This window comes from Coloeus monedula (genome assembly GCF_965178545.1).
Source record: "Coloeus monedula genome assembly, chromosome: 2".
NCBI classification, from domain to species: Eukaryota; Metazoa; Chordata; class Aves; order Passeriformes; family Corvidae; genus Coloeus; species Coloeus monedula.
Genome location: NC_138782.1, coordinates 81,160,116 through 81,184,689, shown reverse-complemented (window position 1 = coordinate 81,184,689; position 24,574 = coordinate 81,160,116). Strand labels below are relative to the sequence as shown.

At 37.4% G+C, this 24,574-nt stretch overlaps 1 protein-coding gene across 6 annotated transcripts in view; it reads right to left on the bottom strand.

Annotated features, from left to right (window-relative positions):
- Positions 1-4,495: 4,495 nt before the first annotated feature.
- The window catches only part of EPHA7 (EPH receptor A7), a gene marked incomplete at its 3' end in the record, with an annotated part of 162,221 nt that continues 142,142 nt past the window's right edge, over positions 4,496-24,574 (bottom strand). For 4 of the 6 annotated variants that reach the window (XM_082299923.1, XM_082299925.1, XM_082299924.1 and 1 more), the window contains exons 14-17: positions 24,085-24,234; positions 19,434-19,627; positions 18,158-18,313; positions 16,689-16,984 (exon numbers count right to left, since the gene is read on the bottom strand). In XM_082299923.1, the coding sequence (XP_082156049.1) occupies positions 16,870-16,984; positions 18,158-18,313; positions 19,434-19,627; positions 24,085-24,234 (615 nt within the window). Of the gene's footprint in view, positions 4,692-16,688; positions 16,985-18,157; positions 18,314-19,433; positions 19,628-24,084; positions 24,235-24,574 lie in introns of those variants that run through there. The other 2 variants (XM_082299922.1, XM_082299927.1) reach the window with 2 other exon arrangements.

The following is a 24,574-nucleotide window of genomic DNA, read 5'->3' as shown; positions in this document are numbered from 1 at the left end:
TTGGAGAATGGCAAGAATGCCATTTGAGTGAATATAAGTTATGGGTTATGTAGAGTGAGTCCTTTTTAGACAAGCATGTTTAACAGGTCTGGAAAGCTGGAATTCAAATTCTGGTCACTGCTTTCACTGGTGCTGTAACTTAGACCCCAGTTTAGACTTGCACTAAAACAGAAGTGGCTAAACACAGCTTTGAGTGCTCATGCTGACAGGGTAGCTCCCCAAAGGCCCCTCAGTTTTTGCCTGAAAGTTCAACATTCACTAGGCTAGGGAGAAAGAGAGGGATTGTGACCTCAGCATTGTAGTTTGATTCTAGAGCTCATTGCAGGAAATAGTGGGATCAACAAGAGAAACAGCTACTGTGGGAGAGATGCTGAAAGTCTTACTCACAGCACCTTACAGTCCCATGAGTAAGGCAGTGTTGAAAAATATGCCAATATCAGAACACCACTCCCTGGGTTTAATTTACCCCATCTGGATGTTTCTGCTGTTCACTCAGACTGTTCCCTGCTCCGTATAAAAGAGTTGGTGGAGGTTGTTGCTTAATACCCAGGTTTTCTGTTTTAGTGTGGAGGGATGTGACTAATATGGGTTTACAGCTTTTGCAAGGAGACAGGACATCGAAGAAGCTAAAGGCATTCCTAGATGCAGTTAATGGATCTAGCCCTCAGCAATTTTTCACTCTGGAGGTTGTATAACCACTCTGTCAGAACCAGAAGGCAATAAGAAGGTCTAAAATCTACTTTTAAGGTTTCCAGTTAATAAAACATAAATGACAGTAGTTTGAAATCCTCCCTCCCCCAACCTTAAAAACATAGAAGTGAATTATAGCAGTTGGGCACTTAACTGCATGCAAAGATTCCTGGACTGAGGCATGAAATAAAACAAAGGATTTAAGCAAAAGTACTTTTATTAGTAGTAAAGAGAAATGTGATATCTAAGAACTGTCAGATGAGAAAGTTTGATACAAAATGGTTTTTATAAGTTAAATCAGTAAAGAACTGCCTGGAAAGAACTGCAAAATGATTTCACAATTTTCAATGCCCTTGGCCATGAAGGGGTGATGAAATCTGATAAAACAGAAAGAACTGAACAAGGGGTAAATAAGTCTAACTATACACACACAGGCAGGGACTACAAATTAACTATTGCTTGAGAAGAAAAAAATAAGGAATTAACATCAGACATCTCTCTGAAAACATCAAGTCAAGCACCCAGTATCAAGTAAAAATGTGAAACAGGATATTTGGATGATTAAGAAAGAAACTGTAAACAAAATAGAAAACATATATATATATATATATATATATCACTGTATAAATACACTGTATCGCTATATCACTGTATAAATACATCATACACTCTTATGTTGAATAATTCATGCAGCCCTGGTCATTCTACTCCGGGAGAAAGAAGGGCAAGACAGAGAGAGAAGACTGACATAAGAAGGAAGTCAATTCACAGAATATAGGACAAATTCAGACTACTCATCATAGTGCACCACCCTGATTTGGGAAGCATTTGAACTGTACATATTGGATATAGAGCCCTGAAGATGTCTGGAAGTCAACAGCTGAAGGTGTCCCTAATCTGTAGGGATCAGTGGAGGCCTTATAATAGGACTGTACCCCTTACCAAGGCACACAGCCAGGTACACAGGGCTATGTGGGCTTGTGGCTTGAGTTGGTGCAGCTATTCTTACTTTATGCACAACCAAGTGTCTTCTTGAAAAAGCTGACAGACAATATCAGGGAAGGATTGTGAGGAAAAGTATAGGTGAGGTTTGAAAATAATATATAGGTAAAATAAGCGTGCTGTCCTTTAGTCTCAGGATACATTATAATAGTTTGGGTTTTTTTCAATCTTTTTTCTGTAACACCTTGTGGCTACTGAGGTAGCTGGTATTAAATCCCTTCCCAAATCATGCATCCAGTTCAGTGTCTGAACCCAGAAGGTAGGTCAAACTGCGTTTCCCAGAGGTTATGCCACATTTCCCGGTGGAAATTTCTTTCTATTCTTTTTTTGGTAGCAGAGGGTGGTAAGGTGCCACACAGCTGAATCCTCTCTCAGCATCAAAAGATAGGTGTGGATAATCTCCATATCTGCTATCACACCAGAAGCAGTGGCAAAATTATGCAAAATCTGGAGCTTGGCTAAATAAAATTAGTAGAAGTATTACCTGTGTTTTGATATTGCTTTATGTTGTGTCTCTTATTGAAGAAAGTTGTATGCAACTGAGTTAATGGGGTTCTTTCAAATATGTAAAAATGATATGTAAAAAATCTGTATTATGTGGGTATACTATGACACTACTTTGCAATCCCATTTTTTAATGACAGGTGGATTGTTATAAAACTTTGAGCTACATTTAATTGAAGAATAATTTAGGCAGGGAAGATTTTGGTAAATTGGCACTGTGGCTATAGGATTTAAACCCAGTATTATTTCAGTAACAGTGGAGAGAAATTACTGAGGTGGGAATCATTCTTCAAGGACTGATGAGTGTTGAGTTTGTATCTCTATATCTTGTATGTTCTTTAGTAGCCGAAGTTTTCACATTGACAGAAAAGGTATTGCAAACCTCATTGCTAAAATAGTACCCTGAGATGACAAGAGCTTAATTAACTTAAGCAAAGTTCAAATTGAAGAAAATGAAAAGAAAGTGCCTGGCCATTGCTGGCATTTGAGAATCCAGTAAGCCACTATTTACCAAAGTCTTCAAGCAAATGATGGACAAATCCAGCCAGTTAAGGATTTTCAGAAATATTTCAGCCATGACTTTCAGTTGTCTCCTCCTCACTCAGACAAATTATTTGAATCCTATCCAGAGTCACCAAGATATTCTTAAATGAAGCCACTGTCTCCATGAGACAATACTTAAATCATTCCACTGCTACAAGAAACTAAAAATGGGCGTCATATTGATAAGGTGTCACAACAACCAACTTCATAGCACTCTGGTGTACACTCAAGATGAATGACTCATGCAAAGCTGTGTTACCCTGAAGGAGAAGAAAAATTTATCCAGTTCTGTCCTCTAAAACTTATAAAAAAAAAATATAATGCACAAGTACCTATAATAGCCTAAACATCAATACTTTGCAGTCAGAAGTACCAAGTGAAAAGTGTCTATATATGCCAAGGTAATAGAATACTTCATTAACAGCAGTAGTCTCTCAACTGTCATACCAGTGCATCTGCTAAGCTATAACTATGTTCAGAAACAGTTTCACTGGAGACAGAAAGTTCTGAGCCTTTCCAGCATGCTTTCTGATAAACCTTTCCAGGCAAAATGGAAGAGCTTTGAGGAGGATTTAAGTGGAGGTATAGTCTGCAGCAAAAAAAACAACTTCCTGTAAGCAGATCCAGTTAAAAATTCTTAGAGTAGTTGGCAAAATGCCTTTTCTCAGGGAGACATAGAAATTGGCTTTGCTCTTTGCAGACTAATCATTGGACACGTCTGATCACAGAAGCAGAGGAGAAGGAAGTGAGGAAGAGATTAGAGTGGCCACTTTGCAGCTTTCTTACTCCTGAAGAATTCTTACCTTGGAAATCAGGGTTATTTTAAAATGTCTGACAGACGGAACACGGCAATTTTCCTGTTTCCTTCTAAAAACACCAATTTTCTAAAAAAAAAAACCAAACAGAAAAACCAGTCCTACATAATTAAAATAATTCCCAATTTTATCAGAAATTTTAATGAAAAGTTATAAAATGTAATTTTTTTTTACGATGAGCAAAATGCCCCTTGCATTTTTCTGTAATACTGAAATGGTTATTTTCAGCATTAAAAAAAAAACCTGTTAAAATATTCATCTTCCCTGTTTCCATTTCACTGTGAGTGGTATAATTTCTCCTTCTTTCTGTTTTAGAATGAAAGGACATTTTAAGATGTCCCAGATTGGCTGGAGTATTATAATTTTGCTGAGTATTTCTCAACAAGGCCTATTTGTAGGCAGAGGCAAAGACTCACATAGATTCATCTGCAGGAGTATGACTAACAAAATGCTCTCTGCCTCTTGCTACCACCAGCGGTATCAATAGGAGTAAATCTGTATCATCCCAGCTTAAACTTCTTCCCCAGCAGGATCTTTGGAAAAGTTTATTTAGCTGCTTCTCCTTCTCCTTTGCTCTTCTATATACATATTTTATGTATAAGAGGGGAGCTAGAAAGAAGATGGGGAAGCAGGGTTATGTTAGCGTGAGGAGCTTCCAGGGCAGGCTTCCAGGGCAGCTTTGCTGGCTCTTCTCTCCCTAGCAGCATCGCCATGTCCTGCTTCGCCATCCTCCTGAAATCATCATGCTCTTCAGATGTGGTCTTTCATTCTTGTCATTAGTCATAATCCTCAGTTTGTCAGATGTGTGTTCTGGCCTCTCCCACACACCTCTGTTTACTCTTCCTCCTGTTGCCAGTCTGTTCCTCCCTTCTTCTCCATTCCTTTCCATGCTTCTTTTCTACATTTCCATTCTCTAATCCCAACTACAGTCCTTATGCGCTTTAAAAAAATGCCTCATAGCGTTCACTGTGCCTCCAAACCAATCTCATGATCTTATGGTTATAACTCTTGTTCTGCTTCCCCTTTCTGCTTCCTTTGTCTCCTGCCATTATGCCATTTCTATTCAGGCTGTCATCTCTTCTGGAAAGGGATTTTTCTTGTTCTCTGTTTTGCAAAGCACCTGGCATGTTTTTGATTCTGTCAAACAAATAATAACAACAGATATGAAATTTGCAGTGCAGCAGAATCCTGATATCAGGAAGTAATAGAGGTAAATTACACTATCATTTTCATTGCCATGTATACACCACTATTTGAAAAAAATTCCCATTGACTGGCTAGGTAAACATCAATAAACTCAAAAATTCCCAAGCAAACACCTCTAACATGAAGGAAATGTAGTTGTGTTTCACGTCGGATCTCAATGAGCCACAGGGTTATACTTGACGATTTCAGTATTGGAAACAAAGGAAATAAATGAATGAGGTGCAGTTTTTCAGATGGGGATTAGAGTATAAAATTAAGTACTGGGAGAAGATGTAGATAACTGTTTAAAACAGAGAAGCAGGACAACGGTGGAATGGGTGTGTTCAATTTAACTCTGCTTAATTAAAAAAGCATACACAAGGTAGGTAGATTCTAGCATGTAAGCTAATGAAAGTAGACTCTCCCTTAGCCTGATATTATCAGAAGCTCTTAGTATGGTTGAAAAATCTTATAAAACATTTTAACTGATTCATCTCAGTCATTATATGATATTAGGCACCTGAAGACAATGTTTATATTACTTGTGCTGCTAAAAAAGCCCCAACAAAACAAACCCAGAGCTTAAAAAATAAAAGGTAAGAATAAGATGTGGGTTTTACTGTACATTTAATGACCGACCAGTCATATGAAATCTCTAAACAATATAGCTTTAGCACTAATGGATGTAGGCCAGGACTGAATGGAAATTATTTTACATATGGCTAGAAATCTCTTAACTAAATTATTTGAAAATTCCTGAGAGAAAAGATATTTATTATAGACATTGAGACAAGCCAATGTAACACTAATACTAAAGAAAAATAAATGAGCAGAGGAATGTCCCCCTGCTATACCAACCAATATTCTTATAGCTGATTCCAAAGTAGTATCTGTCATTCCAGCACATGGATTAGATTATTTACCAGTGTGAATCAAAGGCAAGATACTCATTCAAGAGAAGAGCGTTATTAATACATCGTTACATGCCATACATCTCTGTCACCAAAGTGGACAAAATGGGAGCAGATGTTTTATGATTAACTGAGAAGAGGTTCTGATATTATTAATAGCCATAATATCTGAGGCTTAACAAACAAAAAGAGGAAGCAATCTGATGGAGAAAGTTTTCTCCTGTCTCCAGTAAAGTGTCCTAGGGACTAATTTTAAACGAAGGAAAGGTATTAACTAAGCTAAATCTCATTTCTATTAGGATTTTTTGCACCTGCCCTTTGAAGCCCTAGTAATGCATGGAATGCGTGAGAAAAGAATTCAGCAAAAAGGAACTCTGAGGAGAAATCCTTTCGAAAAGGAAGAACTTTTTTACTCTGATAGGTCCTTTTAGTATTTTGAAGACAAGTAAGCCTTTGAATTAGTAAAAATGATTGACATGTGAATTTATTCAAAGCTAAAGGTAAATGGTAGTCACAAATGGCACTTTGATGCATAGGTATTTAAACCTTAAGTTATATTTGTATTGACTCTCTCTCTCTCTCCTCATATTCTTTTGGTTAGCACCAGGATGGAGGTCTCCAGATCAAGAGATTCATGAGATGGTGTACAGGGCTGCCCTGGACTGTGGCACACCGTTACTCTGGGCTGCCACTAGCTCTCACAGCCCAAGTACTACTTTCACCAGAGCAGAGCCCAGGTGCAAGCTAACAAGCATGAAACATCAACAAATGGGAGATGAGGATCCCTGTGCAACACATGGCAAATCAATGAGATAATTTCCTTTCATCTCTATGACCCAGTTACTCATTACCATAATGGTTCATTTCTAGCTGCCGTGCTGTCCAATATCATTCCAGATTTAGACAGTCTATCTTCCTGGAAAGAGATAGAAACCTAAAATGGTTTGGAGAAACTGAATGCCAGTCAAAGACAGTGGATAAACCCTCTGAAGTGAGGATAGGGTTTCAGTTCTTGGTTGCTATATCTGTATGGTTGGATTTAGTACTCATTTATCCAATCTCTGATACATGCCAAGGCCATATCCGAAGTCAATAATGGGAGAAAACACGCAAAAGTTACTACCCACACTGTAACTTCCAGATAAAGGAAACCCCATGAGAGCTAGCTCTCCAAGAGTCCTGGGTAAGCCATCATGTATTCCAACAGTAAATCAGGATGTGTCAGGGATTCACAGCCCCTAACCTTCTCTGAAATTAGATGCCTAAATTCATCCTTTCAACAGGAGATACATGTAAAGAAGGATCAAAGAGATCACATGCACTTTATCTAAGAGTTGAGCAGTGTTAGAATGATATGGCAAAGTGTGGTGCTGGCAGACCAAGATATTAGGTTTTCTGGGAAAAGACAGGCCACTCAATGTCTTCCAAGAAAAATCTCCATTTTGCTCAGAACAACAGTCTCCTCATTCCCACAGAAATATCATAAACAAGATTTTCAGAATAAGGAGGGGATTTCTGAAGCGGAAAGGTGCATCAGGAAGGGAAGGGATTGTACACTGCAGGAAGTAATTTCAGAGGTAATTTTGGACTAGGCTTACCCTACCCAACCTTTTCCCAGGCAAGCAGCTGCAGCTCAAAGTGTTTGGCAACATATGAATACCAATATATGAGTCTCTCCTTTCCCACACAGAGGTTGAAAATATCATGTTGGCCTTTTTGTAACAGCTTCCCACAGCCCAATGCTGCAGCGTCAATCTTAGTCTTTCTATGCCTTTCTCACCCAAGAGATATGTAACGTTCCCACAAGTTCCAGAAAAGTAGGCCATTCATCAAATCACAGAAAAATAAGGTGAGCCTTATCCATAAGGATGCCAGACAAGTATTATATGTTCATCAGCATCCTGTACTATGGATAGCCATGATTCAGCTATCAGTAAGCATGAGGGGAGACAGTCTGTTGTCTTGTTCTGGCATTTATGCTAAACAAGGAGAGACAGTGAGCTCAGTAACAGCTGGATGTCACCTCTGTGAGATATCTCCCTACTTGCAGCAAACAGCTTCTACCAATTCACATCATATTCATCTGCTTACTAATGCTCACTGACCTTAGCTAACAAGGACTTCCATCACCAAAAGGCTTTAAATTAAAAACAATAGCAACAACACAATAGAAGTTATGGTCTAAGCCCTGCCAAATATAATATACTGTTTTGCAAATGTATGCTGCAATGGTTCAATGACACATTTGCACATATATAAGTCTTTGTTAAGATATCTGGCTTCTGTTTCTGTGGTAGCCAAAGTGAAGGTCTCTACTTAGATGTGAAGATTCAGCCTTAAATATCATGCAACCACTTCCGAAAGCATTATGAAATATAGATTTTTTTTTATCTTAAATTTAAATAACTGGACAGCATCTGATGTTAAAAAAAAGATAAATTCAGCTTTGCACAATCCTATTACAAATATACAAATGTAAAAATGGTATTAGCTACTTTAAAGGTTTACTTTATACAGATTTTTTTACCTTTTTCAATAATTATTAAGATACTTTGCTATACTGACAGCAGGTATATTTCTATGGTATATCTTCTTGCTTTTTCAGCAAATAATTCAAAAGCAGATGACACAGGTCAAGCATTAGTTCTCATATGATTTTCAATAATCCAGCTATATTAATATCATAAAATCCATAAGAAATATATTTATAACAGTACAAATGGATGGGAAGAGACTTTGTCCCCCATTCATTACGAGGAATATAAAATCACAAAAGGTAACTCGTTTCTCTGCTTCCCTGAAAAAATCCCTTCACCAGGTGTTTTGGGGTTTTTTTATGCTGTTCATCTCCCCCTTAGATTGCCAACAGAAAGATTTTGACATTATTTTAAATACACTCCATTAGCTTGTATCACTGGTGTTAATTGGGCAGTCCGCAGAAGCCTGACATTCCACTCTTTTATATTCAACAACTGCCCCCACTGTAAACACACTTCTTTTTCTTGTTTATTTTGATTTGTTTTAACCAACACTAATGACTTCTGCACTCAAGAATGGTCTCCCTGACTCATAGTTTGTTGGTTGTAGATAGACATTGCTTTTGTTGTTGCTGGGGTAGTAAATGTTCCCTCCTCACAATCATCTTCTACTTACCCTGCAGTGAAGCATGGATGCTGCTAGGAAAGTATTAATAACTGATGCCAGCTGGGGAGAAATTGAAGAAGAGCATGGTGCTGCAAATAATTTCCTGCCTCATGGCTGAGAAAATATCCCTCAAAAGCAGCTCTGCACAAATAAACAAATGTGGACAACTGCAGAGGGAACTTGGTGTTGGGATACTCAAGTAACTACTGCAAGAAAGGTACTATCTGGAAGTCACCTTGCTGTTAGGAAAGCAGTTTCGTGGGATAGGAGGCAGCTTGTGGCTGAGATTTGCAACAAAGAGCACACAGCCTAATTAGGATGCTTTTGCCAGCAAGTAGAAATCATAAAACAGGATTTGCCTCTTGCACAAATTTAGGTAATGTAGGCATTGAGACAACTATTTCTCTTGGAAAGAGCACTACAAAGAAATGCCTAAAAGCTAATTTTTTTTCCTTCCGTGCCCCCACTCCTGCTATTGGCAGTGGATGAACTGAAGTAGGGAAGCTATGTAGTAAAGTGCAACCTTTCTCTCCACAACAGCAATCAATAATTTCTTCACAGCACTGAGGCCCAGTAATATTAAAGGAGAATCCTCATTAGGAATACCTCTCAGTGCCTTGCTGGCCCAGTTTCTTCAGGTAGGCATACTGGCCTGGATTTGAATCTAACCCTGTTTTTTTTTTTCCAGCAGCCCATGAGGGTACAAATATTGTCTGCTGGTGAAGGAGACACTGCTATTTTGTATAGACTAATACAAGGGATGACTTATGGGCTACTCCAGTAAACAAACCAGAGATACCTGGAATGAAACGGCCTGCAACTCTTTCACTTTCAGAACAAAACCCTAATCACCTAAACAGTTAAAAAATGCCATTTTTGAGTGGCCTTCAGGAGGTATCAGAATGATTTTACTAAGTTTCTTCCAGGCAAATCAGATTTCTCCTGCAATTTGCTATGTGAAATATTAGGGCAATAACACATTTAATTCATGATTATGTCTGAGAAGAACATGATGGAGAGAACAAATCTGAGATTCCTGCACCTTCTTGCTCTTAAGCTACATGCACATTCTTGGCATAGGCTGTTTGTCCCTGAGAAAAGGAAATTGAAACGTGTTACAGCAGACATGTTAAAAATGGACATGCAGCCCTTCAGGAAGCCAGTGGAAGTTGGCATAGTAACATAGGTTGAATAACATTCAAGAAATTGCTTGAGTAATGTTCCTACAGACATGAAATGAGAGGGATCAATGTGGATACATTCTATCTATCTATCTATCTATCTATCTGTCTAGCCTCCTGCAAGCCAGATTTGAATGTACGAGTAAAAATAATGGATGATTTTTCTCCTCAATGAGACAGTATCTTTGGATCAGGAAGTTTGTTCCTTTATGTAAATTCATGGTTTTCATCATAATTCTAAGGCAACAATCACAGAATCGCAGAATGGGTCAGTTTGGAAGGGACCACAGTGGGTCTTCTGGTCCAACCTCATTGCTCAAGCAGGTTTTCCTAAAGCACATGGAACAGGACTGTGTCCAGATGGTTCTTGAATATCTCCAGTGAGGAAGACTACATCTCTGGGCAATATAATCACAAGATAATTTCTATTGCACTTGATAGATCCTACAGACTCTGAGCATTCCTTCTGTTTTGTTTTGGCACAAAAGAGGAAGGCTTTAATTATGGACTTGCGGCTGTAATGTCTCCAGTTTATAAATGACTTGACATACTCAGAGTCATGGAACTCTAATATCAGTAGCACATGTAAGTCTTTGGGCATAGCTATGGCTTAAAGCACTGTGCATGTTTTTCAGTGTTAGCCATGTTATGATTCATCAGATGACCTCTAAGTTGTAATATTTTGTTATTAATTATTATTAGCAGCACAGTTCTACTATTGGTTATTTGGTTCAATTAAATGCAGAAGCCTTGGTCCATGAATGAATAGATTTTCTATTCCTGATTTAGCTCTTCTGGCACCAGGCATTATGTCTTGTTTTGTCCAAGATTCATTTGGCTGGCTACACAAGTTTCGCCTGGCTGTATCACATCTTTTTTCATAGTCTATCAAGACATCAATTATTTTTTAACTTGTGGTTCTTTTTTGGTCACTCTAATTAGACATTAATTTCACCCAATTTGTATGGTATAAGTGCTAAAATCTGCTATCATTATACAAGACTTAAAGAGAACTACTCTAAAATCATCTGAGAGTAAATATCATCATAGTTCATGTCATATTTTCAGGCTTTTATTGTAAAATTCTCCTTTCATGTCTCGATTTCAAGTCTGCTTGAATGAGTTGTGTATTACCAGTTGCTTTCCCATCTGTCTCAATTTAGTCTCTTTGACAAATTCCAATCTGGCCTGAGGAAAAATCAGAGTACTGAAACCACTCCACATTCCATTATTAAGTATATTATATTAACAGTGTCTCTTTACTTAAAAAATCTTCACACTCCTTAACTCCCCTGTCAGCAATGTCTTGTGGAGCCCTACAACTTTAGACTCAGACATTCTGAATGACTTCACGGCTCTCTTTCCATTCCCTCCCATCTTCTGACTTCCCACCACGTACAAAAGTGGTGAGATTCCTCCATAATTTCTAACCTTTCATAATCTTGTTGGATGTAACCTACAGGGTCTACACATCACTCCTTTCACTTTCAAACTGCCTAACCCTTATCCACCCTGAAAGTACTCTGAGAATTTCATGGATCTTATGGACATGCTAATTTTATCCCTTAGCCTGTCGCAACAGATTTGGCTCTAAATGCACGTGTCAATTATTGTAACTTAGAAGTCCCACAAAACCAAATCCAGAGGAAAAACTCTCACAAAATTAGCTTGCATTCTGCCACTACTCTTTTGTCAGGATACTGCAGATTTTGTGCCTATGATTGAATCATTTATATTTTTCAAATCCCTATATGGAATATGTTACAAAAATGGGGAACCCTGTTATACTTTGGGTTTCACAGGCCATTTGTTGGATGAGGTTTTTCTTTCTTTCTTTCTTTTTTTCCCCTAAACTGTTATTATTTCATCTCTGCTTTCCCATTCCTCCCCAATCCATTTTTGCAGGAACTTTAATTGCAGAACCGCCTATTTCCAAGTAAATAGAGGGCTGCATTATGCAAACAATAAAGATACCTGTTAAAAGTAATTGTTTGGCTATATTTGAATCCCTTAAGAGAATATGAGAAAAAAATATAGGCTACAGCCCAGGATTTCATGTTTTACTAGAAATTTGTTTTAGACTAAAACTTTTGAGTAATCTTGCAAATCTCAAATCTACCATATGCAGGTCCATTACAAATTAGTGGGGAGAAAAATTTTGCCTGTTTCCATATATCAGTTAATTGATCAGAAGCACAATCCTAACATGTCCTGAAGATGGAGAAACCCTGTTGTGATAACTGCTCAGAATATCATAGCACCAACTGTCTGAATACCCCTGCAGCACCTGCTGCCAGAATGGCTCTTGGGCAAGAATTTGTATTGTACTTTCCTAAAACAGCGCTTGTAATTCTGTATGGAATCTGTTCTCTTCCATGACAACTTCAAATGTCACTTGTTTAAAATAAAACAAATAGGAGAAACAACCCAACCAACAAACAAAACTCACCAAAGCCCAAATGCATATCATGAGCACATCAGTTTTTAACCACATGCAAGGGAGGCAATGAATTAAGGATGTTTTAGCTCTAACATGTAACAAATATACTTTTAAAAGGTGAAATGACCATTTTTTGGCCAAGTTGCCCTTCACTCCTTTCACACAGGCAGTGAACTGCTTCATGCCGTTACTGGGCAACAGAATGTTAGCTGAACCTGCTCCTGTGGCAGGGTGTCTCTATCTCCTGGCACAATGGCTGTAGTGACACGAATACCATCTCAGCAGTAACCCAAAAGTCATGGAATTTAAATAATTCTCAAAAGTGCTGCATATGAATTACTTAGAAAGTTAAGGACAAATTATTATTTTTTTTATTTCAACTACTAACCAATAAATGTAAAAAAATACCAACAACAAAACAAAAATTAACCCCTTCACCCCCACATTAAAGCAATAGTTTTTGTAACATTCAAACCAGTGGAAACTATTCATTGTATATTACTATTAGTGGAGAAAAGCAAATTTAATTTAAAATCAATTTTTCAAACTCCCTCAGTGGATGCCAGATAATTCAAGCTTAAACAAATATAAAAAACCTCATTTTAAACTGAAAATAATACAGACAGAGCTCAATTATTGAGATATTAAGGGCAACATTCAATTTGAGATACATTTAAGCATCTTTGCCTCCTGGAGATTTTTACATGACAAGGCTTTAGATAAACATGGTTTTGCAAACAGCAACTATCATATCTGATCACATAACCTCTGGACTAAAGCAGTATGTCAGCAAATATTTCTGATTATTTAAAATATTAAATAACTGTAATTTACTAGGCAGGTCTTCCTCAGAACAATCACAGAAATTTTCAAGAATTTATATCCACATACAAAAAGCATTTAGATGACCTGTTACAAGCCTCTGAATAATAATAATAATAATAATTTAAAAAATCACTTCTCTCTGTGATAAAGCCCAGTTTAAATACATTCTGGGATATACCAGTGGTGGAGGAGCTGCCTTTCTATGACACTCGGCTTACAAGGAAAACTGTAGCAGCCAAGGACAGATAGAGTAGGAATCACTTTACCTAACTTTAGCTATATAGATATTAGATGCCTAATTTAAGCTAATCATCTGGCTCCCCTCTACAGCTAATGGAGATAAGCATTCCCAGAGGGAGATTCATCCTGCTTTTTTTTAGGCATCTCTCTTCTAGATGCTTGTAGATGGATAAAGTCAAGAAAGATCAGCCTCACTGACAGCCTGGCAATCTGTCATTAGCAATGCACAATTTCCAAATTCTTTGAAATTAAGCCAGAACTGATTTTTTTTTTTTTCATCATTTAGCCTTTCATTCTCCCTGTGACCCAACTTTTTCTTCAGTTCCTCCCATGAACATCAACTTTCTCTGGCACTTTATTTTTCTTACCCTGGACTGTGTTTTTTGAAACCTGGGGAACTGCAACCAATGTCAATATGTTGCTGCTCTACCAGTTACAAATCAATTTACATGCATGTGCTCTAAATGCAGTAATGATTTTAACATATAGATAAGTTATCTGATTGATTGCGGTTGATTGCGATTGTGCTTTCTGGGTCTACTCTACCACTTTCAAATGTGTAAAAATCTGTGGCAACATTAAGGCAGTCAAGGTATATAGATGAATGCTAAAATATATTTACTATTCAAAGAAGATGGCTTAAATCAAACCAGGAAAATTAAGGAAGAAATATCATTAGGGCCCTCACTTGTACATGTGTGAGCCCAAGTCACCACACATGCTTCGAGGCCTCTGTGCTTCAGAATATTGAACAAGTCCTAAAGGTGAAGCCTGGCCTCAATTCTTTTGCATTTAGGGTTTGTAGGTTCTCAGCAATACCAGCATTGCTGCATTGCACCTTTGATGACCAAGCCCTTGGAAACAGTAGCCGAGATTTATAAGGAAGCAGGTGTCTAAACTTAAGACTGCTAAATTCTTAGCTGGGTGCCTAAAGCAGCAACAAGACTGACAAGCACCCTGCCCAGCTGCCCACAGACGCTCACCCCAGTAGTGAGGCACTTAGCATTTGTTATAACACAAAATGGATGTTTGTTCATTGTGTATTTATTAATTGTGTTCTAATGGTTACTTGAAATGCCTTGTCCGAGTGCTTGCGTGCACTAATTTCAATATTGGGCATGCAGTCTACTCTGCGTCTTACTCCTACAGTATTTTTAGAAAATTAATTTTAAGTTAAAAAAACATCTTGAGCCGCATATGTGAAAATAACTCCATTTCTACTGAATGACAATCTAATACGAAATAAGAATAGTCACCTTTTTTTCTTACTCTGCCCAAATCCAGGCAATAAATTAGGCTTCTCAGCATGACTGTAAAGTGCTGTGAATTGTATAAACAATCATATATGGACACTGAAAAATAACCCTTATGCACATTGCATTATAGTTCCAAAAATATATTTACAGTCTATTACAAAGATTACAAATGGAAGTGTCTATGTATCGGGATTATGCTAGTTAAAAGCTTTTTACAGATTTTCTTCAACAAAGGTGGGGGGGAACAAAAAATTAGTATAACCAAACTGATTTTTCTAATGAAACAAATAAATAAAATGACAAATATAACACTGTACAGTGATCTAAAAAAAGGGAGAAAAAAGGAGGGGGGAAAATGATGCATTTAAGTTTTTGATAACTATCTTTGGTCCTAAATGTGGGAAAACACGTTATGTAGCACTGAATATACATGTTTGTTTGTGATGCTCTGCAAGTAAAATAGAAAAATATAGTGCATTTTCAATGTATTCAGAGCTCACTACACATAAATGTGTGTACAAAACAAGACAGTATAAATAAAATTTACAAGTTTTACAAAGGAACATTTACAAGGTTTTTCTTTTGTTTTTTTTTTTTTTTTTATGTGGATGCCCACATTATTAAACCAGACCAATTTATGACTGATCCCTGGGATCTTTCTCTATCAAAATCAATAGAAGCAGCCCAATTCTCTTTGGAAGTACAGCATTTCGTTGCTGGGGTAGTTCACAATTTTCAGATTTTTTTTTAAAGCATTTCTCTCTGGTTCATATACATTCTTGCAATATCTGTAAAGACACTGTTCATTATTGCTTATGGTAATTAAATATTTTAATCAAACAAAATGTATATATAAGTAAATGGTGTAAAAAGATATTCCATAGAGCAACTACCTTTGCATCTCTGTTCCTGATGAATGACTGCTGTGTCTGTGTGACCACGCACACGCATGTTTGTTCAGAGCAGCAAAAGCTTGTAAAAAAATTGAAAATTTTGAACTGCCCCTTGTCTCATGCTCTACAGTTCTCATATAAAAGCTATTGTCCTTATTCTGACAGCTGGACTGCATACGGCTTAAACTCATAGAAAATATACACCAGCTATTTCTCTTAGATTTGCTAATGCAGAGTACTGAAAAAAAATGTGATGTGCTCAGATTAAATGGTTTAGGTAACACTGGAGAACTGCACCCGTGTTCTGAGACACCCCTACAATCACTTGTCCATTCAATGCTGTGTCTCAGCAGGTTTACAGCTGTAGATCTACATGTTAGAATATATCTCAGTTTAACTCTAGTCCATTAAAATCATCTTGCAAACAATTTGCTAAAAGTGCCTAGAACTACTTAGGGGTCATTATTGCTTTTCTTTTTCTTTACTTTTTTTTTTCTCTTTTATTTTCTTTTAAAAGATAGCATATGTATAACCTTAAAAAATTCTTTAAAAAATATCAGAGCTCTTGGCAACTTGCATTTTCCTGACTCCCTGCCAATTAGCTAGCCATGTCAATACGGTGCTGATTTAACAAAAGGAAATGGCACAAAAGGATACCAAAGTTCGGATAGATATACATTGCTTGGTCATGCTTCTTAAATCTCTAGGAACTCAAATAATCCTTCAGAGGTACCCAGTGTAGTAATGTGTCATTGAATTAGCACTAAAAAGGTCCAAAGATATAAACATCATATTAAAAGAAAGTCTTTATGAAGAATAAACACAAATGATTAAAAAAAGATTCAGAAATCACAGATTTAAGGAAAATATTTGTTGAATTCAACAATAATATCATGATTTTATCTGACAAATATATTCTTTTTTAAATTTTTATGTACATTTAAAAAGTCTATTAGATAAAAAGGAGGTTAGAGAGCTCAAGGTGTTTGTATGTTTATTCAGGTAGTACTTTGTTTATTGTCACTGCTGTTTTCCTTGCCACCACTGGTGGATCCTAATTCCCTTTTCATAAATTCTGGTGGCACTTAGGAGTTCAAGTCTGTAGGTGCTTCTTGTAGCTCTTCTATTCACTGCAGGAAGGACCCAGGAAATCAAGTGTCTTCTAGCAGCACTTCATATATACTGAAGGCCAGTGCTGTTCTCTCAGTCTGTCACCTCCCTCATAAGGGAGAAATGTCTATCACACTTGGATGCCAGTGCCGTGTAAATGTAGCATTTGTGCTCTCATAGTCTGAATGCTGCTCATGATTTTCTTTTGATGGCCAACCAACGTGATCCCTAAACTCATCACATCCCTGGGGAAGATAAATGCGTACATTGTTAATTTTTCAACTTAGACTGCTATTGTATGGTATTCAACTGTGAGTCAAAGCTACGCAGTGGTTTGGACTACAGGTTTTTGATATTGAAGCTATGCTGTAACCTCAGCTCAGTACTGGGAAGTTCAAATAGACACTGTTCAACCTCTCAGCGAGGAGTGCAATTACATGACAAGTGTCATGTAATTACACTGTGTGGGTCTCCACATCTGAGAAGGAGGTCAGTATGTTTTGCATTATGATAATCTTTTATTGTGGCTTTTAAGGACACCCAAAGACAAAGACACGTCTCTTGTAAAATACTTCAGGTGGCTTTCAGGACAAAGTTATGTATAAATACAAGATTTTGGGGATCGTAGCCTGTTTCCTAAAGAGATGCCTAGTGAAAGCCTTTGCATATTGACACATACCCATCATGCAAATGAATGGGGAGCAGCAGTTTCAACTCCACCCCTACTAGTGCTAGAAGCTTGTGGACTCTGATGACAGTTCCCAAGCTATAGGCTGAGAGCCCTAGTGACACCAGGCAGATAAGAACAGGGTTGAAATCTTGAGAATATTGGGTTAGAAACTTGTTTAGAAACCCACTGCTCTCTAAGAGGAATTACATGTGTTTGGCAACCACCAGGACAAGAAAGTTGTTTGCAGGGTGCCAAGAAGACCTGTTTTAAGATGACAGTACTGATACAGGCCATGCTTGCCTTCAGAAAATTGTTTTGCTTCTACAGACTTATCCTGATGCAAAGTCCTGTCTTGCAGGACACAGACAGCCCCCAGCCAATTAGAAGAAAATTCCACATCTTCCCAGAACACATTGGGAAAAAGGTACCAATTAGGTGGTGGAGGCAATGTGGTTATTTTCCTATACATACATACTTTGAAAGGGGCCACATTCTCCTTCAAATTCTAGTCCTTTTGTGTTATTCAATTGGTCTGAAAAGCAGGGAAAAAAATGATGCCACGCAGAGGTAGCAGGGTATTTGCCCTTTCATGAGATGCTCTAATACAACAACATCAGCTGCTAAAATGGCTGGTTTGACCCCAAGTACAATGTCTGTACTTAGGGTAAAGTTTTGAAATTGAACATTGCGTATTATTTTACCTAGAAATTCCCTAAATGCAAGTTAAACATGCCCAGTACTAACTTACTCAATAGTCATCCTGGCAACTGATTCAAGAGAGTTGTAGCCTGCTGCTGTGAAATTATCCTTATATCTTTCCATCTTAATAGCTTGTAACCATTCGCCTACGGAGCAGAAAGTGGTAAAATCGGGAGTGTTCTGGTCCAGAAGAGGGCTAATTGGTCTATGGAGAAGGAAAAAGGAAAGTAAGTTGTTTCCAAAGAGAGTAAAACATCAGGGAGTATTTAGCAAGGTGAGAGTCAAATGAGTTTTGGGTATTAAAAATATTGAGAGTAGAAAGTAATAGGCCTTTATACACAGTTTAGATTATTCTGTGAATAGCTCTTGACTACTCTGTAGCTCACAATATGTACTTCCTAAGATTATTCACATAAAAGATGAAAGGTCAGAGTGAGCAAAATCAGCCTAATGGACTACTGTTACCAACAGAAAATCAGCCTTAATACCTGGCATGACAGCTGCTGTCTATGTTGCTGAGTAAAATAAAGATGCTATTCTTTTATGCATCTTAGAAAATATAGTAGTAGCTATTCCCATTTTTCAATTGGATGGGACAAAACAAAGACAAGGGAAGAGCAGAGACACAAAGTTGCTTAAGGTCACACAGCAAATCAGTCAGTAGAAGAATCAGGAGCAGAACACAGGCCAGTTGATTCCCTAGTGCAGTGATCTAGCTAGCAGATCAAAAGATTACCATGATTAAATAATTCACCTGAAATTTATGAAGAAGCCATTAAAAACTACATCATGAAATACAATGAGATGCAATCACTGAAAGGAGTTAAAAGCCAGAAAATGAAAGATAAAAATCTAGAGTGTAGCATGTCAAGGTACATTGGCCAAGCATGAGTACTGTTAATTACTATTTCTACTGTAGCAGTTTCCTAGGGCAAGGGATGCATCATATAAAACTATAATAGACAATGATCCTTGCCCTCCAGACTTTATGATTTTAAGAAACAAGAAAAACATAGACTAGTGGTGAGAGTGTGGAAAGAGTGATGAGCAAGCCGTAGTTTACTGAGAAATGTGTTAGTTCTGTGATATTTACTTTATTTTGGTTGTGTTTTTTTTTTTTTTTTTCCCCTAAGAAAGTCCTTTTTGGCTTTATTTAGCATGGCAAAAAAGAAGGGCAAATGAGGGAAGAGAAGAACAGGGAACAGAAAGAAGGGGGAACTGAAAGACAGATGAAATAAGTGTGAACTGGAACCAGCCACCAAGCAGAACATCCAGAGCCCAGCCATGTGCACCATCATAAGAACACACACTAAAGCTTTTCTTACCTGCTACAGGTTCCCAGTGGGGTTTTCAAGCTGTTTGGATTTCTAATCATTTTGTCCAGAATGCCAACTATCTGCTCAAACTTTGGCCTTTCACCGCGTTCCTTCTGCCAACAATCCAGCATCAGCTGGTGCAGTCCCGCTGGGCAATCCATGGGTGCTGGCAAACGATAGCCTTCTTCGATTGCTTTTATAACCTAGTAGCCAACATAGTTAATCATTTTTCATCAACAGTAATTTAAAGAATGTGTACTGCTACCCAGTTCAAATAGATAAGAAAAAATAAAATAAAAACCTAAAAAACAATAAACTGAAATTTGCCATCAGTGTTGCAAAAATATGAGTCTGTTGTTTGGACACTAGCCTTCAGGTTTTCAAATAATTTCCCCATTTCATCTTTGGGCTTATTAAGCATATTGTTCTATATGTGCAGAACATAGCTATATTACCTAGACAAGTGAGTTGCGGGGAACAACAATTAAATTCACCAAGGGAGCAACAGATAGATTGATAAATCGAGTTATTTCAGAAAGCATTATTACTTGCCCCAAGGTTTTTATGAAAGAGTGTGTGGTAGAAGCAACAGACTTAAATGGATAGATATCTGTGCATGCACATATAAAATACAAGAAGCCTGCAGGTATTATGAAAGGATCCAAGAAAAATGTGTAGCAGATAGAAATTGTTAGGGAAAAAAGTTGTATTCTATGTCTAGCTATGTTATAGTAATGATAAAGCAGCAGAACTGTGCCATGTGAGAGAGAAGGACCTGGGTAAATGCTATTTTAATATATCACAGAAAGTTAGATTTAATAAAAGATGCTGCTAGATGATGATATGATCAAAGGAGAGCATAAATGTCTGAATCAAGAATTACACCCACCCGCTGACTTCCTTAGCCAAGTCCATTTGGATTTAAGTAAAAAATAAAAATGGATAAAGTAAAATCACAGCAAACTGCTGTAAACCTTGAGGGCAGAATAAAAAAGCACATCAGGAAGCAAGGCAGATAAGAAAAGCTAGTGAAAAAGGGCTAAAACACTGTTCATGGGGGATTTCAAGTATACTGACATTGACTGACAGAGCAGCATTAGAATTGCTAAGGAAGGGTGCTTGTTCCTGAAGGGGAGTGCATAGGACTGTCTTGTCCCTCATTTAGTAGAAAAAGCAAGATCATAAGCTGTTCTGGATGTAATTCTGCAAAGCAGATCTGGTATAATAAACAAAGTTGGTGAATATCCAGGTTTTTAGTAAAAATAATAACCTCAAACAGAAAATATTCTGTAGGTTGTGTGAGAAAACGCAAAAGCAGTGGACTGCAAAGTAGAACTGCAGACAATACAGAATGACCTTCAAAAAGCTGGCTGAAATCCAGCCAGGTTTTGTATCAAAACCTTTTGCATAAAAGAAATTTTATGAAAAGAGAAGGCATAGCCCAGTGGTAGGGCACTGACTGCAGGTTTGTGTCACAGAATGTCCTTCTGACCTCAGGGAAGTTGCCTCATCTCCCTAGGCCTCAGCTTTCTCTCTGAACATTTAGAATGACAGTACTGTCCTACAGCTCAAAAATGACTGAGAAATATTCAATTCCTGCAGAAACACTCACACCTTGAAGAATGAGTGCAGTGACCTTTTAGAAACGTTGAAGTTGTCTGTCAGAGAGGGTGTGGAGAGAGGTTTTCTGCAGAAGAACAGGGAAATTGGAAGAACAGAACTACATAGGAAAGAAAACATTAGAAGTAAAATGTAAGATCCTTTAGAGCTATATTAAGAGGAAAGAGAAAAGAACAGCCCCTTATGCTTAAAAGTAGTAGTGAAATAAAAGTGAAAAATAAGCTACAGTGCATACAGGACAATTGCTGTGCTGTGAAAAGTAGTGCAGAAAGTTTTGACCTTCTAAACGACAAAAGGTATTAAGCACTTTGAGCATGCCACATATGATTTACCACAAATGAAGTAGTTGCTTAAGAAGTCAGAAGACAAAATCACCAATGAGGAATGAAAAAGTAGGTGCCAGCAACAACAATGCAACCACCAAAATATCCAATACCCTTAGAACTGGCAAACTTTCTACATAAGAATCCAAGAATGTAAGGGAGAGTGAAAACATGAATAAAAGGATCAGAAAAGGAGTTTTGCCCATTCACTACAATCTGCAGAGAAACCCAAAGTGAAGTGGGAATCAAGATGAGATATTGTTTTTGGAAGGCTTTGGTGATACATCAGAATCAGCTTCTCTGATGTATATTTGCAGCAAGAAGGGTGCAAATGGAAATATAAAACAATGAGTCAGCTAGAGATGGATGGAATTGCTGTGAATATGCAAAGCATTAAAAAATATTCTAAAATATTGATAAATAAAGGACGACAAGTGTCCGCTCTGCTAAGAAAGGAGAAGGTGGGGTTCAAAAAACCCACTACTCAAAGATAATGAAACAGATGCAGGATTTTTTTACTTTTTTTTTTAATAAGCAAATCTACAAAGAGAAAACAGCTGGAGTTCTTACTAATAGAACTGATTTATATTATTTACACTTTCCACTTTGTTTTTGAAATTCTGCTTTTGCTGCAAAAAGAGTAAAAGGGAATACTGTTAAGACTATGCTTTTATCATAGCCAGGCTATCTGAGGATGTAAAGCAGAATATAAGAGGACCGTGTCTGTTCACTTTAAATACTGGATGCCAAAAAGGAAGTATTGAATATGGGCAACTGGACAATGTAATGTTGTAACTCTGATTATGGTCATATAATAGTGATACAAATTAATGATTATAACAATGGTAAGCAATACAGAAGTGTAGCCTTGCCCTTTACTGAAGAACTAATCTGCACTCAGGTCAGCAACAAAATGAGAGCAAAGAACATCAGCAGTCTAATAGGGGCATGGGGGTTTGAGGGCTACTCTTACTAGCAAGGATTAAGCTGAGGCGAGCCCACTGCTCAGGGAAGTTGGGGCAACTCTGTGTCTATCATCTGTGCTCAGCCTGCTGTGCCTCTGCAGGGAGTTTGTAGGACGAGTGTTCTTTTGGGGCACTCTAGCTCCAGGTCATTGCTAAAAGTAGGGTTTTGCTTGAAAAGAGTTCACAATGCAAATATGTATCTTGCATCAGTCTAAAGCAATGACTTAAAGGAAGAAGGGCAGAATTAAAGAAATGCCATCTAAAGATCCAAAGTCAGGGAGGCCTGTTATTTAGGAGATCTGGTCTGGTCAATGACTACACCCACATCCACTTTTAGGCAAAATGATACACTTAAAATATATAAAATGAGTGCAAAATTAGAAGGACACATTTAGAATTTTTCATTCCCGTTAAATACTCCAAGTGGTGGTGACTTTGAAGGAGAATAAATAACAAAGCATTAGGGGATTCTAAATTTTTGCATCACGGATTATCTATGGGCTTGGTAGGATGTGTATATGATGTGGGAGGACATGCTTGAAGATCACAGCATACAAGAATATTTGGAACTATTTTACCAAGCAATTAATGCATCTTTTAACTATGTGCTATTGAAGGTTATCATGAAAGATGCTAAAAAGGGATAAAACTGTAAGAAGTGGCAATTAGCTATTTTTTGAAAGAGGCTCAGTCATGTGCTTTACATGCAGTTTTCAACAGAAGAAATACTGTTCAAAATCTAACAAGAAGCAAAAATATATCAAAATTTCTCCTCTATTTAAAAGTTTTTCCTTATTGTTCCCTGAAAGATAGGTAAAGTTTGCCTTTGAGGCATCTTATATTCCTGTCAGACTTCTTTTATGTTTGAATCTAGTACAGAAGGAAGGTGTCAAAAGAAATGAAACTCTACTGGGTGTCTGGGGAATGTAAATATTTCTCTTTCTCTGCCCCAAGGACTTGTTTGCCCATATTTTGACAGTCCATGAAATCTTTGACACTGAGACCTGTCAAATATTAACAACTTTGCACTGTGCCAAACTGACTCATCATCTACACTTTTATCTTTTTTTTTCAACTTTGATGTTGATCATTCAATCAAAAATTAATATAACAATTAAAAAGCCTACTCAAGCCCCCACCTGAAAAACTTTAAATGAGACTCTTTCTGACATCTCTCATATCTGTATGGCTTTTTCCTGTGTAATTTCTATATTAATAGATACTCCTGTCAGAAATAAAAATTAACACCCATCTGTTCTATTACTGCTGACCTGTTGCTCCGGATCATATTTTATGCAAACAAGGGTACTGTTAAATCATCATAATTAAGTTGAAAAACCAAGGTAGGTCATTAACTGCCAGTCAGACTTTTAACAACTTTTTTCAAATGATTAATCATTGCTCTAAGGTCAGAAACCTCAGAATTACTTTTATTAAAAAAAAATTAATTCTTTCCATGCTCAAGCACAGTAAAGTCAAGAGCACATATTACTATTTTTGATGTTTCAGTTTTAATTGATACTTAGGACAAAAAACCTACAATATCCATGTGGCAGAAGAAAGACTTTGATTTTGGTAAAAAGTGAAAGCTCTGTAACTTTTTCATTTTGTGACAACCATACAGTACTTTGATAAATCTTATTTCTAAACCAGCATTTTATGTATTTATAGTGAAATAGATATGTATGTGTTTACAATGCGTAATTTTTGTTTTACTAACACACACACACACTCCCAACCAGACAAACCTACATCTTGATTTGACATGTCCCAGTAAGGCCGTTCTCCATAAGACATTACTTCCCACATAACTATTCCGTAACTCCACACATCACTGGCTGATGTAAATTTGCGGTACTGAATGGCCTCTGGAGCTGTCCATCTCACTGGAATTTTTCCGCCCTATGAAAAAACAAAAGGAAGAAAGTTCTTTTTCCCCCACAGAATTTTCGTATCATCTTCCATAGAATGCATTTATAATTATTTCCATCAACATCAAAAGCAGCACTTACATGATCTGCTATGTTTGACTGATTGCAGAATTTTCCAAGGTGTCTACGTAAGTTTAGCATCTTAAAACACTTGGAACACAGACACTTAGATACTTGTATAAGCTAAGTTGGATGTGCTTATCTCTGGAAGTGCTTATCCCTCCACTGATTTTAAAGGGCTGCTTAGATGTCTGATTTGCACTAGCCATTTAACTCCTGGCTGGCTGAAGCTAGGTGAGGGGAATCCCAAC